At 42.4% G+C, this 14,443-nt stretch overlaps 1 protein-coding gene across 16 annotated transcripts in view; it reads right to left on the minus strand.

Moving 5' to 3' along the window:
- LOC103465714 (pleckstrin homology domain-containing family A member 7-like) overlaps positions 1-14,443 on the minus strand; it is a 152,723-nt gene that overhangs the window by 24,880 nt on the left and 113,400 nt on the right. For 11 of the 16 annotated variants that reach the window (XM_017305316.1, XM_008410787.2, XM_008410792.2 and 8 more), the window contains 5 exons: positions 7,693-7,871; positions 4,273-4,818; positions 3,335-3,890; positions 1,955-2,038; positions 460-687 (listed from right to left, as the gene is read on the minus strand). In XM_017305316.1, coding sequence (XP_017160805.1) covers positions 460-687; positions 1,955-2,038; positions 3,335-3,890; positions 4,273-4,818; positions 7,693-7,871 — 1,593 coding nt within the window. The remainder of the gene's footprint in view (positions 1-459; positions 688-1,954; positions 2,039-3,334; positions 3,891-4,272; positions 4,819-7,692; positions 7,872-14,443) is intronic. The other 5 variants (XM_017305317.1, XM_008410795.2, XM_008410797.2 and 2 more) reach the window with 2 other exon arrangements.

The raw sequence follows: 14,443 nt of genomic DNA on the forward strand, positions 1-14,443 counted from the left end.
AATTACCGCTTTAGAGTTTATCCGGAAAATGTATTTTAGGGGAAGCTTAGTGTGCTAAATGTTTTCAAAGTTAGCAAAAGCACGAAACAGAAAATTAGCTCTGCCCTTAGCGCGTTAGCGGAAGTATTCCCACCACAAAGATTGATGCATTTTATTAGGATTTTATCTAAAACAACAGCACAAAGTAGTAATGTCAAACTGGATTTCATTTACTTTGTGGTGTTTCTACCAGTTTTAGACATTTACATATGTAAAGCTTTGTCAATACAATAACATTTAAATTTTATAATGAAAAAAATCCGATGATGTGTGTTGCATAAAAAAGTAACAAATTGTCAAAATTCTTTTTTTGATATGTATAATTTTAATGTTATAAAACCTTTAATGAAGATTTAGTGGCAGCCTCTACCAGCTCCTGGTAACATGAGGGAGGGGTAGCCATGCCTCTCGGGGCCCCACCTGGACGCTGCAGAGGCCGACATCTTCGAGGTGCGACTCAGGAGACGCGGTGGCGCTGAGGAGGAGGGGGCTGTCGCTAACGGCGACAGCGGTGAGGAGGCGGTTTTGGTGGCAGGACTCTCTGGGAGCGTTCAGCCGCTGGATCTGAGCTAAGGTCTGCTGACGCACAGCGGCCATCTTGGCCTGGTGGCGGCGCAGTTGAATGAGGAGCAGAGTGAGCTCCTCCGGCTGTCGGGAGGCACCGCAGGATATTCAGTCTGGCAGCTCTCAACACTGACCTCACATGCTGAACAAAAACCCACTCAGCTCTTCAATGCCTTCACTGTCACTGTGCTACGATGCAGAAGCACAAAATCTTACCAAGTGTTTTTGGTCTAGATTCTGCTGCAAATGTCACGTTAAAATGTCTTATTACAATGGCAGCTTGTTATTCTAATAACTAATAGTTTTTCATCAATATTGAGGAATTGTTAAAACAAGCTTGTATTTCTTGCTGAAAAGTTACTTGTTTATTTCTTGAATATGTACAAAAAATACAGCATGGAGCTTAGCGTAAAAGCTTTTGTTTTAGAAATTTAAGGAAGTGGGTAGAAGTATAAACTTATCAAAATTCCCCCTCCTTAACCATCTACATTTACATTTAATTCATACATGTACCTACTAAACCAGCATCTAATAGTAAACGCATCAATACAGCATCTAATTTTAAACACAGCAGATGAACAATTGCTATTCCTTTAAATTTCACCAAAAAACAAAACTAATGTTAATAACAAAAACACCAGCAACAATTGACTAATAATATAATGTATTAAATTCAGCAATAATCATATGTTTATCTGATCATTTGAACTGTTTGGTCTAAGTTCAATATTGAATGATTCAAGTTTTTTCTAGTAGATCTGAATTTGCATATTTTAAACTGTAATATAGATGTATGTAACGTCTACATTACCTTCTTTAACTTATAAATATGCTCTGTAGTCTTAAACAATTGTTGAATGTTTTCCAAAAATTGCTTGTTTTTGGCTTTGTGTCATTTCACCAGGTCAAAAAACTCATAATTTGGATTTCACAAAAAAGGTGTTAATGCTTTCTAAATGTCCCACCTTATGGATTATTGCTGTTGCTCTTTCTTAATAGTTAGCATCGTCTTATTTCAAGTGCCCCAAGATATTTGCAGTAGAAACTGGACCAAAAATACTTAGTAAGATGTTGGGTTTTTGCAGTGTAATGCGTCGTGTGACTCATCGCTGATCTGGACAAGCAGAACTGCAGCTTAATTAAAGATTAAAGAGGCTGAAACAAAAATCTGCTACACATAAAGTGGACTTCACAGTTCTCTGATCAACAACCAACTGACCAGGAAATGAATCCACAAACGGTCGCTAAAACCCTCCGCTGGCAGAACCGAGGAGCTCCGCAACGCAGAGCCTGAAATCTTAAAGGTTTTGGCATCGTGTGCATCCGAAGTGAATGCAGTTATTAAACGTACCGTCTTGCCATGAAGGCTGGGAGCGCTGACTGTGTGAGTGATGTAGCCAGTTGAAGGCATCGAGCGTCTCTCAATAGTAGCAGCCTGCAACACAGACATCCGTGTTGGTAGTTAACGATCTGGGTGAGATGGAGCTACAGACTCAGAATAGATACCGTTACAGTCAGGTTTAATTGCAGTATGTAACGTCTCAAGAAATAGTTGGATTTCACTGTTCTAAATCTGTGATATTTTCTTCTAGGATGCATGAAAACAGAATCAGGCAAACAAACACCCACTACCTGAACCACTGCTGACCGTCTTATTGGAGGGTAAAGTCATAAATATGCAGTAATGTAGAAGAAGGTTGTTCTGATTCTGTTGAGCAGGGGTCCCCAAACTTTTTCTTGTGAGGGCCACATAACTTTTCCCTTCTCTGGTGGGGGGCCGGAGTCAGTTTGTAACAGAAAAAGTGTGACGTTTGCCAGGAGTGCCTAAATATAAAAATGTATTGTTTTCCAGAAAGCACAATCAAATAACCCTCTCTGGGTTCTTCACAGAAAAAATCCAGGAAATAAATAATAACACTATTTATGAAATAAATACCGTATTTTCCGGACTACAAGCCACAACCCCAAAGTTTTAAAAAAACCCAGTAAACATACACATATTATCCACAGATATCTCTGCTGCTCCAGGTTTTCCAAAGCAATGCAGCACCAGCAGAGGGGGGCAGACCCCAAAAAATTGAGTCATAACAGGTCAATTGAATATCACATTTATTACGGATGAAAAAGAAAAAGTTGCCAAGTTTAGATTTAACTGAACTGATTACGATAGTTTCCGAACGGTAACTGTAACAGTAAAAGTGCTGATCCTTCATGTCTGCTACTAGCATGTGCTAAATGAAAATGGGCACCTTGTTCTTTAGATTCCAACGGCAGCTTGCATCAATTATTGTTGCACTACTGCCATCTACTGGATCCTAATATCCATACCTCAAATTCTCATAATGATCCCAGTATTATTTAAAAAACGAAAAATCTTCTTTTTCCCCTCAATGCTATTTAACTGATCAACAACATTCTCAAATTTCAATTCCCTATTAAAACCTAATTCCGTTTTAATGGGCGCTTTCTTCTTTTATTTCCAATTTTGACTTCCAATGATTCACTTCCTGCCAAAAACCCCCGTGGTGGTTGAAGAAAAATCCACATATAAGCCACATGGTTCAAAGCTTAGGAAAAAAGTAGCGGCTTATAGTCCAGAAAATACGGCATATAAAAAAAAATCTAAATGCTCTCTGGTATTGTTCAGGGGGCCGGACCAAATGTGGAGGCGGGCCGGATGCGGCCCACGGGCCCTAGTTTGGGGACCACTGCTGTTGAGTATTATTCTTACCTTCAGCATCTGAGACTTGCTCCTGCGGGGGGACACGGTGAAGGGGACGTTCAGCTGGGGCCCGTCCCCAGCGGGCCTTACAGTCACCCGTTCGGCAGGAGTGTGCGGCCTTCGGTTGGGGGACAGCGTCCTGCTGGTGCCTGGCGGAGGCCCCGGTGGCGGGATGTCTGCGGCCGACGGTGGCACCGACACGCAGCGAGGAGACCCCTCCGACCTGCGCAACAAGGAGGAAGGCGGCACGGTGGACGGGGGGCGGGGCCCGAACGGGTAATCCGGGGCCGGGGTGTAGATTGGCGCCGTGGGGCTGCCATGACGGAACTGTTGGCGCTGCTGCCACTCGTACAGCTGCAGCACTGTGTTGGACCCCGTGCCCCCCTGGTCTGGGGTGAGGCGGAAGTGGCTCAGGCGGTCGTGGGCGTACTTGTACTCGCCGAGTCGACCCGATGGGGGGCTGTGGCGTGGAGTTTTTGGCAAAGTTTGAAAGGCATCCATGGAGGTGTACTTGTTCTGCGTGGGCGGCGTCCGGCGGGGAAGGGTGTTTTCTCTGGAGGGCGGGCTGTTGAAGAGGAATACGGCAGAAATAATTTCCTCCAACACAATAATTACCATTAAGAGAGTCTCTGAATCTCTAGTGTCTTTCAAGACACCCAGGAACAATTTACAACATAAAGTGAAATAAAAGCAATGTAAATAAGAAGTTAGGAAAGGCTGTAAGCTTTGAGTTGTGATCTGAAAGTAAGAAGAATCAGTAGCTGCATTTCTACGACAAACGTGCACAGATGATATCAAAGGCTGGTAGTAAGGACCCAGACGGAAGATGTTCATCACCAGCTCATCAAGAGTGAAGTTCCGTTTCGAAGAAGCAACATTTTTTACAGCTGAAAATCAAGTGACTAAAATCAGAAAGTTTTTATGCAAAGTGAACAATATTGACCTACCCCCTTTGCTCAGCCTTCTGAACTTTGACCCACTGCTCCACCTGCTCCAGAGTGTTCCTCCTCTGCAGATGCTTGAACGTGTCGGAGGCTGCCGGCTCCGGCGCCCTCTGGTACGTCCCCGCCGCGATGCCGTTGGGCTCCAGGATGGGGCTGGGCGTGGACACCAGGCCGTTCCTCATGCAAAGGCTGGAGGGCAATGTCGAGGCGGAGCGGGACGGAGCGCGGGACGTCACCCTGGACACGGGAGCAGAGGCGGATGCGCGGTCCGACAGAGGGAGTGTGGAGGCGGCTGGCGGTCTGGATGGAAGGGGGCTCTGTTTGTCCATCTCCAAAGAGGCGGTCCCCGCGTGGCGCTCCAGGGTGAAGTTGCCGGCGTCCTGGTGAAAGCTGCAGAGCTCTTCTGTGTTACGGTGAATGGGCTCCAGCAGAACTTCGTGGACAATTGCTTTTGTGGTTTCAGAGTCTACGGTCTTCATCTTGTGGTGATTCACATGGTTTGTCTGCGGGACAGCTTGTTGCAACAACGAGGTGACTTGGTCAACGGGTCTGGAGAGAAGGAGAGCCACGGACAGATAATGTTAAATAATACAATGAAACTCTACAAAAATACCCAAAGCTTGATGATGTYAAACTGAAATAAGAAGTATTGGCGTTAGCATCGGCGATATGGGCTCTGTATTTCCATGGTATCACACCTTTATGATGCAGATTTTCAAAGTTTGAGATATTGCTGCATAATCTACAGATGCTTTAAAATTCTCTACACACTTCTCCCTGACCCGTCTGCTGCGATCCATGGTTTTCATAATGTAGTTTGTTTTGTGTTTGTGTTTGGGGTTTTTTGCCATCAAATCACTGATTTTGTGATACTACTTTAGAAATATATTGTTTCCTCATTAAAAAACACAAAAAAATCTGGAATCCAAGGAAAAAAGATGAGCAAAATGACACCAAACATTCCTTTAAATTCTTTCATAGTTTTGATTGTTGAAACTCCCCATAATAATGATATAATGATATTAATAATGTTGAGGCCACAGAAGTAAGAAACACTGCCTCCTGCAGGTGGGAGTCGGTGAGTTGCACTCAATGTTTTTTTTGACAATTTTTGCAGAAAATTTGCAATAAACTCATAACTCTGCAAAAAGCCCCAAAAACTGCAGGATTCTGTTGATTTTGCATGAATTTTTGTGGACATATATTCTTTTTAAATATATTTTCTTTAGGGGTGTTGGAATAAAGGTGCATAGAGTCAAACACACATCACACTTTTCAGATTTTTGCTTGGAAACGTGTTCATAATTTTGCTTCAGATTCTTGCGGTCTATTCATAGTTTTGGCTAACGTGTGGAAGAGTTCAAGGGGCATGAACACTTACAGCAAGGCACCACTAGTGATAAAAAAGATATTCTCTGGCTAATTTGCTCAAAAAAAGTCATTTATACCTAACTGCTCACTAAATAATAAGCTCATTAAAGTCATTTGATCTCCAGAACATTGTATTCCCATGTTCTGAGAGTTTAGATCTTTGTTCTTTTGTCCTGAACCGAATCTAAAGTAGATGGCTGTCACATAAAAGAGAAATTTTAAGCCTCATCTTCTACTTTAAGGACAGAACTAAATACACCGTGCAGATCTTTTTTCTTTTTTCTTTCTTTTTTCCTTTTTTTAAAGCTTCGCAGCTGACAAGCAAAGCCTTAAAGGCAAAAGCTGATTCAAAACTCATTAATTAAGTCCAACATGAAAAAGCCTTGCGAAATATTCAGGTTTCTGTCATGAAAGAAAAACCTTGCATAATAATAAGAAAGCCTGTGGTGCCAAGATTCTCCTTCCCGGCAGCTACTATCTAAAAATAATTCAGTAAAACGGGCACACTGGCGACTGCTTTGACCCCATTTGATGCTAGTTACAAAGTACTTTTGGTACTCCCTTTGCATCCTGTCAATACTCATGAAAAATAAACACTACAACCAAAAATTTTAACAACAACAAAGCGCAACGTGGCAGGTGGTGTTAGTGCTGCTGTCACGGCTTCCGCAGGCAAACAAACCGGAAAAGAGGGAGCTTTAGCAGAAAGTTCAGAGAACTCCCGGTTGGAAGCTGTCGGAGGCTCGGTTTTCTTTCTGTCATTCAGAAGCAGGCAGCGGTGTGTTGTGGGATTTCCTCTCGTAAGAACGGAGTAATGAGAAAGGACGGGAGTGTGTGAGGGAGGGGGCAGTGGGCCGCGTCTGAGCTTGCCAGTGAGGGACCGTACGTATTTGATCTGCGCTACCTCCCATCGTCAACGCATTAATAACACATGAAGGGAGCCGCCGATGGTTAAAAAAAACGCCGTCGTCTGAACGCGATGTCTCAAAGCACAAAAACAAACACGCTGCGCACGGAGCGGACGCTCAATCAACCAGAGAGCAAAGTCGGCCAGAGAGAGAGAAACCAAGATGTCATACATGTTATCAAAGGCTGAAGAACACGGCACTATACAATATTCATTTTGATGGGAGGCTGAATACCTAAAGGGAAGTGGTGTGTTTAAAGGCAGACAGAAGCATAAAGTCAAATAGATCAGAGAATAGACTTTAAAATGTTAGTTTATAAATCACTTTATGTTCTTAGCACCAGAATACATTACAGACCTAGTTTATAGCTCAATAACTGAAACTGCATGATGTTTCTTGATCGTTTCGCTTTAGGTCCAGAGGTAATAACTTCACTGCTATGGACTGGTGACCTGTCCAGATTGTACCCCGCCTCTCGCCAAAAACGTTCGCTGGAGATAGGAACCAGCAACCCTCCTGATCCCGCTGGGGACAAGGGTGCTAGAAAATGGATGGACGGATAGATAATAACTTCAGTTTTGTTTTTGTTTAGCTGGAGAAAGTCGTGGCACATCCACGCGTTGATGTTTTCTAAGCATCTGTTCAGTGATTGGATATGGGTTCATGTTCACCTAGTGACGTAATGTAGAGCTGTGTATCATCTGCATAGTTATGCTAGCTAATCTTATTCAAGGTTTCCCCCAGTAAATTTACTATAAGTCTGGTGGGCCACCAGGCTTTACTAGAAAGAGACCTCATGGCCAACTTAGATCAGAAGGTATGAGAAGATTATGCTTAACGAATGTATTAATTATTCAACAGTGAATAAAAGTGAAACAAAAAAAAATTGAAAGTTGATGTTTCTTTACATATTTTGTAGAACTCTCTGTTGGTTTTCGAAGCGGGTCCTCGGACAGAAGCTGATGCAGTTTGGGGGTGTCATGGAAACGTTTTTGAACCTCTGCTAAAAGCTATATATGGTGTTGACACAAATGAATATCTTCTCTTTGCCATATACGTTAATACCAAAGTAGAAACGGACCTCATGTGAGAACCAGACTCCTCTGGCAATGCGTGCTGTAAGGTTTCGGGTGTGAGGGCCTACCTGAGCCTGTCGGGGTGGTTCTGCATCAGCGATGCCTGGTTCATGGCCTTCAGCCAGGTGCTCATGTCCTCCTGGGTGTCAGCGCTGAAGTAATACGTCCGCATGCCAGTGTGCTCTGCCTGCGAGCCAATCACAGAGCTCTGCTTGTAAATGTATGAACGCATACCGGTGTGGCTAGCCTAGAGGAAGAGAGCAGAGGCCAGGTCAGATCAGCTGGAGGAAAACAGAGGTCATCTGGACAACAGTGCAGGGGTCGAAGAGAGAGGGCAGCATGCTGTCCCATGGCGGGAGAGGGGGTAGAGAAAACATCAATGGCGGGTTAGCAGGCACTAACCAATGCAGAGAGGGAGAAATCACACAGTACGGTGGCACAGACATAAATATCAGGCACTTGGGTTCAACAATGGCCACAACCTTCACCAACGTAAGCAAGGATACATTGATATGATGGAGAATGGGAAATATAGAAGGCTTAACACAAATTATCCTTTCAAATTGTTTACCTTGAGGTCTTTTCACTTAGACACCTACTTTACAGATGTAAAAGCTGCTACAGTGTTGGATCATGAGATGCCTGGAAGACATCTTTTAGAATAACTGACATGAACAACGATAGCTCCTAAAAGAGAAAAGAGACTGCATTTCTTGTAGTTTAATGAACCAACAAGCAGAACAAAAAGGGTAGAGAGACCACAAGCTTCGTGGTGGTGTTAAAGATTGTGTTCTTGTGTTCGGCTGATTGTGAGATGGAGGAAAGACCTTCGTTTGGTTTCCTACCGGGAGGAAAAGCTCTGCCCTCGTCTCAAGACGTTTGAAGCCTCTGACCAGCTGCTGTGTTTCAAAAGGGGAAAAGTGTAGAAAGAGTGATTTGCTGTTTTAGTTTTCTCCAGACCTAATGTTTTGCATCTAATTACAAAGTTACATTTTTTATCTCGTCTGACAGTAAGACCTCGTTCCCGGATTTAAGAACCTCTACTAACTTCTGTTCAACATTAGCTTCACTTCTCCACTGACTTTAGATTTGTGCAATAATTGTTGAATTGACAAGATTTCCCTCCTGGAGATGTGGATGTCTGGAGCCCCAACGAATTCACCAAGTACGGAGGCCCAGACTGGTCAACAAAATGCAAAAGTCACAAAAACAACAAAAGTCACAAGAAAAACAATAAATGCCAACACAACAGCAAAAAGTTTCAAAGCAACAAAAAGTTACAACGCAACAAGAAAATGCCACAAAGAAAAAGCTGCATCGCAAAAAAAACAAGTCACAAAGTAACAAATACCATAATCTAACAAATGTCACAATGCAACAAGCCACAAACGAAAAGCTGCATCACAAAAACTACTTGCTATTGAGTAACCGATGCCGCAACACAACAAAAGTCAACAAAATAACTGAAGTCACAACATAACCAAAGTCACAAACTAACAACAAAAAAGCAACAAAAAGCCAATGCTGAAATTATGATATAACAGAAGAAATGTTAACAAATTTAGCATCACTTCGGATTTAGCATAATTTCTGTTTCAGAATAAACAGAAATTATACTACGGCTGCGTTGTTTTGAACATGGCGCAGGTTTCACTGTTATCTCGTAGCTTTTGCAGCTGTGTTGACTTTTTTCATTGTCCCCTCTGGGCCACCGTATTCATGGGCAACTTGGTTCCTTCTCTGATTAAATGCGCTCCTTACTGAGTCTTACCATTTAGACGGATGGCTTTGGTGGGTTTGACGTTATGGATGATGGATGGTGTTTATCTTCACAATGCTATTTGTTCACTAATGCTCTCTAGCAAACCTTTAGTGGCGTGTCCATCAGTTGTACAGGATTTTCCTTTCGTTTCCCTCTCTAGATACATGCATTTATAGTTGTAATGTGAAAATATTCAAGGGATATGAATTATTTTGCGCAGTGCTACATCTGTAAATGGATGTTGTTCTGTCTCACATCCACATCTTTTTTGTGAATAAACGACACGTCGCTTTTGGCGGTGCTAAATGTTACAGTATTCCTCCCATCTTTTCCTCCACTGTCCCAAGTGACTCTAAAAGATTATTTCTTGCAGCTCCGGGTTCAGAGCCATCTTTTTTATCTACCAGGCTATCGCACAACCGAGAAATCCACAGGAAGAATCTGTTTGAAAAAGCTACTCCGGTTGTGTAGGTGGAAATGGCAGGAAAAAACCCCAAAACCAGACAACGCAGCACCGGGTAGAGATGGAAAGCAGGGGGGGGGGKGTTGAGAAATCTTCTTTTTTTTTTTTTATTCGGCGTGTTTACGGCTGCCGTGGCAACAAGATCTTCAAAAGAGATCTGCAGCCTCCCTGTAGGTCACTGTGCCAAGTCCAGAGAGGAGCCTCAAGAGGTGGATACCAAGAAGCTTTCTGATTGAAAATCCATTAAGAATTGATTACAGGCTGAGAATATTCCAGCTTCACCGCTCGACGTGATGCCCGTCTACTTCTAACTAACCTCAGGAACACAAGAAACACCAAAAAACAAGCAGAACCAGTCGAAAATTTAAGGAAGACCTTCTGTGTAACAGCTGCTGATTAATTAACAGTCTCTAAGTGCTTTGTATCCTTGATAAATAGGTCTTTGTTGTAAATGTGGGGTTATTAGTTCCCCTTAGAAGCCGGGCTGCACTTCACTGAGCCCAGCTTTTTAAATAATCCACTTTCCCTTTTCCTTCCTTCCTTCCTTCCGTCCTCCACCGCCTCGGCCGCTGAGACCAGCAGACAAACGAGAGTCCTCTCTCGAGAACAGATGCATGTAAATGAAAAGTAATTAAACATAGAATCTCCCATACTCTAATTCCTTCTCTGAATAATGAATGCAGAACAGCAGGGGGGTTGTACAGCATTTGGATCTACTTTGGCTGCAGTACAGACATTTTCTCTGTTCTCCGGTTCAGATTAGAAGACGAGCGCGTTTCAGCAGCTTGGCTTTCTCGTCTTTCAGTGAGCAAACACGCCGAACGTTACGCCCACACAGACGCTTTTAACGTACACACCAAACACTGGTGGATAAAGCAGACTGTCACCCCTGCTGTGTTACTGTAAACTCTAAATAAACCCTGGCAAAGAAGCCGACAAACGTGCATGCAGGCACCGTGTTCGTTCACGTCCGCTTCTTACAGAGCCGCTGCCCCGGCCGCTCACGCAAACTTATCCCTGATTACAAGAGAAAAAGCGCTTCAATATAAAGCTCTCTGGCTCAGCATGCCCAAAACACAGGCTCTGACCCCGACACTTCACGGTGTTTTGGAGCTGATTGCGCTGCTGGATCGACCCAACCGGGACTGGATAACCTGGAAAAGCACACCTGCCACAATTAAAACTGGGCAAAGGTAGGATTTAACACCTTGTCTTTGTCTGATGACTGTTATTTTTGACTGTTATTTTTGTACATCATCCCTGACAGGTTATGTGAAAACCCGCATTTGAAAGATAAATCTAAAGTCCTTTTAAAGACCTTAAATGAATGAAATTTAAGACCTGTTTCAAGACACAAATTTACAGAAATGTACACAAATCTACAGTATTCACCGTCGTAGTTCTACGTTTTTTACACAGAATTCACCTTAGCATCGTATGGGTTGGCAATTGGAAATAAGCCAATAGGTAATTTCTATTGCTATTGGAAATTAACTATTGCTAGGCCAATTTTTGAACAGTTGGCTGTTCAAATGTATTGACAGCCAACTGTCAATACATTTAAACTTACCCATGACAGACACAAAAAAATAAATAAAAATTTTGCCTCAACCGCCTCGAAGGCAGCGAAGGCACCCGAGCATGACTCAAACTTTTGTCTGATGGAAAAGAGTTTAAATTATCAAAATTTAAGACATTTGATTAACATATTTAAGGCTAACTTACATTTTTAAAATAAATGTAAGACCATAATTTTAGATATGTAAATTTAAAACATTTTAAGGATGCGTGATATACTCCTATTTTTATGCTTGTGACTGTTTCTTCAGCCAGTCAAAGGTTCATCTACTACTGACATGGGTGAATATTTATGCAATCTACTTATTTTATGTAAAATGTTTTTTTTATTTTATTGTTATTTTTGTTTAATATTTTATTTATTTTATTTGTGGAAATCAGTTTTCACATTGACACAGGGTGTCTTTTGTAAATGTTTTGCCAACCTCCCCAACCCCTCCAAAAAACAGAAATCAATAAAAAAAAAAGGACTTTTAAAAAATTGAATTCAAAAGGGCAAAACCTCCAAAGTTTTAAGAATGTATTTTGGAGGTACTTTATAAAAACACATCTTTATAATCAGTGAGGTGTATTTTATATATATAAAAAAAAAAACACACGCACTTTTTGTGCCTTGAAATTTAAAAAGGCAGTTATTGAGTTATATGAGATTTCTATATCTACCCTTTTGTCAACAGACTATTTCGGTGTTCGTACCAAAGACAATTGTAGGCAATTTCTACAACATTGGTGTTTTTCTGTTATTTCAAAGCCATTTAAATAGAACTGCTCTTTATTGCAGGCCTCTTTTCTATGTATGGGCCCAACATTTCAGATTGTTTGGCTAAAACAGATGTCTGAAAACATCAGGATGCTGCCCGGATAAAAAGCACCAATATTACGAATCACATTAGGGCTGCTAATCTCCAGAAGCCGAGGCATAGTAAATTAGATCAGAAGGCAGAGGAATGGGAAGGAGGCTGGTTAGAAATTACGTCTCAAACACCAAACATAAACTAAACATTTCAAGGAAAGCAAAAGAGCATCCTGAGGAAACAGCTGTCAAAGCGCGCCTCCTGACTCTCCATCAGCTCCCCGACAGATGGCCTCTTATAGCTACCGAGACAAAAGTCAGATGTTTTCACATGTGCAGCACCGCTGTGCAGACATGAACGGATATTTGTACTGTAAAATGTTGCACATGTAACTTTTTAAACGCCCTAAACTGACCTCGAGTGTGCTTCGACTTTAACACGGAGGAAGAAACAAAGTATACATAAAAAAAAGTCAAAAAACAGGTACATGCGCCACAAACCTTCAGCAGACGATAAATAAATAAATATTAACAATAAAAAACAGAGTCCTTGGCCGCCTTTATCGGGAACGCTGAGAGGGTCGTTGAGCTTTGAGTGCGCGCGGCTAACACACCCACACACCGAGAGCTCGCGCCGCTCTGTTTGGATGCGCGTGGGAGTTGGTGACACTTTTAAGTCGGGTTTCTGATTATCTGCCTCAGCACCAGTTTTGTTTAATTGTATTTGATGAAGCAGAGACAAAAAAAGGAGAACAAAATCCCACCGTTCGCTTTCTGTCTTTTTTTCTTTGAGCCCCGTTTTGCACAGGAACAAGCCTTTATCAGTTCAACCCTCTGTGTCCTTTCAAACGTTTCCTCTCATTATTTTCGTTTAGTATTTTCCACTCTGAATCACTTCCTGCCTTTTTCCGTGTCCACTCCTGCCGCAGCCTGAAAATATCGCTTACGTCTCTCCCTCTCCGTCTCTCTCTCTCACACACACACACGTGCGCACGCACACGCACGCACGCAAACACACACCCACACACCGCCCCCCCCCACACACACACACACGCAAGCTCACAATGGTGCTCAGTCGTCGCTTTCGGACAACCGCTGACAAACTCTCGATTTTTTTTCAGGCGCTATTTAAAGAGTCGCTTGTGTTCTCACCGATAAGCCACAGCTGCCAGAGCGCCACAAAGCTCCGGATAAGTTACCTTCTCCCCAACCTGCCACCACGAAAACCGGATTTAAACTGGAATCACTTAGACGGAAAGCTTGTTGGTGTTTTTGGCTCTGCACGGAAACAGTGTCTGGTGTGTAAAAAWTATTCACGTTTCAGCTCAAGAGTGCAAAAACACACAGAGAGAGAGATTCCACGTTGTTAGCCAAAATGGAAACGCTTGGAAGAACCTTTAGCAGCAATAATGATGATAATGTTCTCTGTATGACCTTATCATCGCCCACATTGTGGAGGAGGAATATTTGCTCACTTTTGTTTCTGCTCCTCTCGCTTTAAAATCCATTTTAATCCCAATTTAATTTAGAATGTTTTAATTAGCCGTGGTAGCATCTTGATTATTTTACTTTCAGCCATTTTTGTTGTGGATTTTTCTGCTGTACTTGTCCTGTTAATGAGCCAATTTGGGCCAAGCTTAAGGTGTTGGAGCGGACCAACTCCCCATTTGACTTGACAGTACTTTGGTATTCAGTATATGGCGCTCTAGTTAAAACAAGCCCTCATCATCACTGTCCACTACCGTGCATTACAATGGAATGACGGGTTTTTGCTGGTGTGCTGTTTTAATGACCAAGAAAAATGGTGCTGAATGAATGTTTACTTCGGACAACAAACATAAGTAAAAGAAAATAGGTACGTCAGTCTGTGGATAACTGCATCCGCGCATTTTTCCAATGGTGCACTGAGTCGGACAGTTAACTGCTCAACAGGAAACAGTTTTCACATCCAACTGTTTTGTATGCGACGCCGAGCCGATGAGACTGACGAGGACTGCCGCTCTCTGAGCTGCTCCAGCTGCGTCTCCATCACAAAGGTGCGCAAAACTTTGTCACTATTCCACTAGTGTAGACAAAAGCCTCTGCGATTTTGCAAACGCTGAATTTCCTTTAAATAAGAAACACAATTGAAATCACATGTGAAAAAGTGTCATATTTCTTTAATCTCCTGGGTGATAAATTTATTTAATCGATTAATCAGATTTTCTGTTTTAGAAGATTTCA

Source organism: Poecilia reticulata, linkage group LG6, assembly GCF_000633615.1.
Source record: "Poecilia reticulata strain Guanapo linkage group LG6, Guppy_female_1.0+MT, whole genome shotgun sequence".
In the NCBI taxonomy this organism is placed as follows: Eukaryota; Metazoa; Chordata; class Actinopteri; order Cyprinodontiformes; family Poeciliidae; genus Poecilia; species Poecilia reticulata.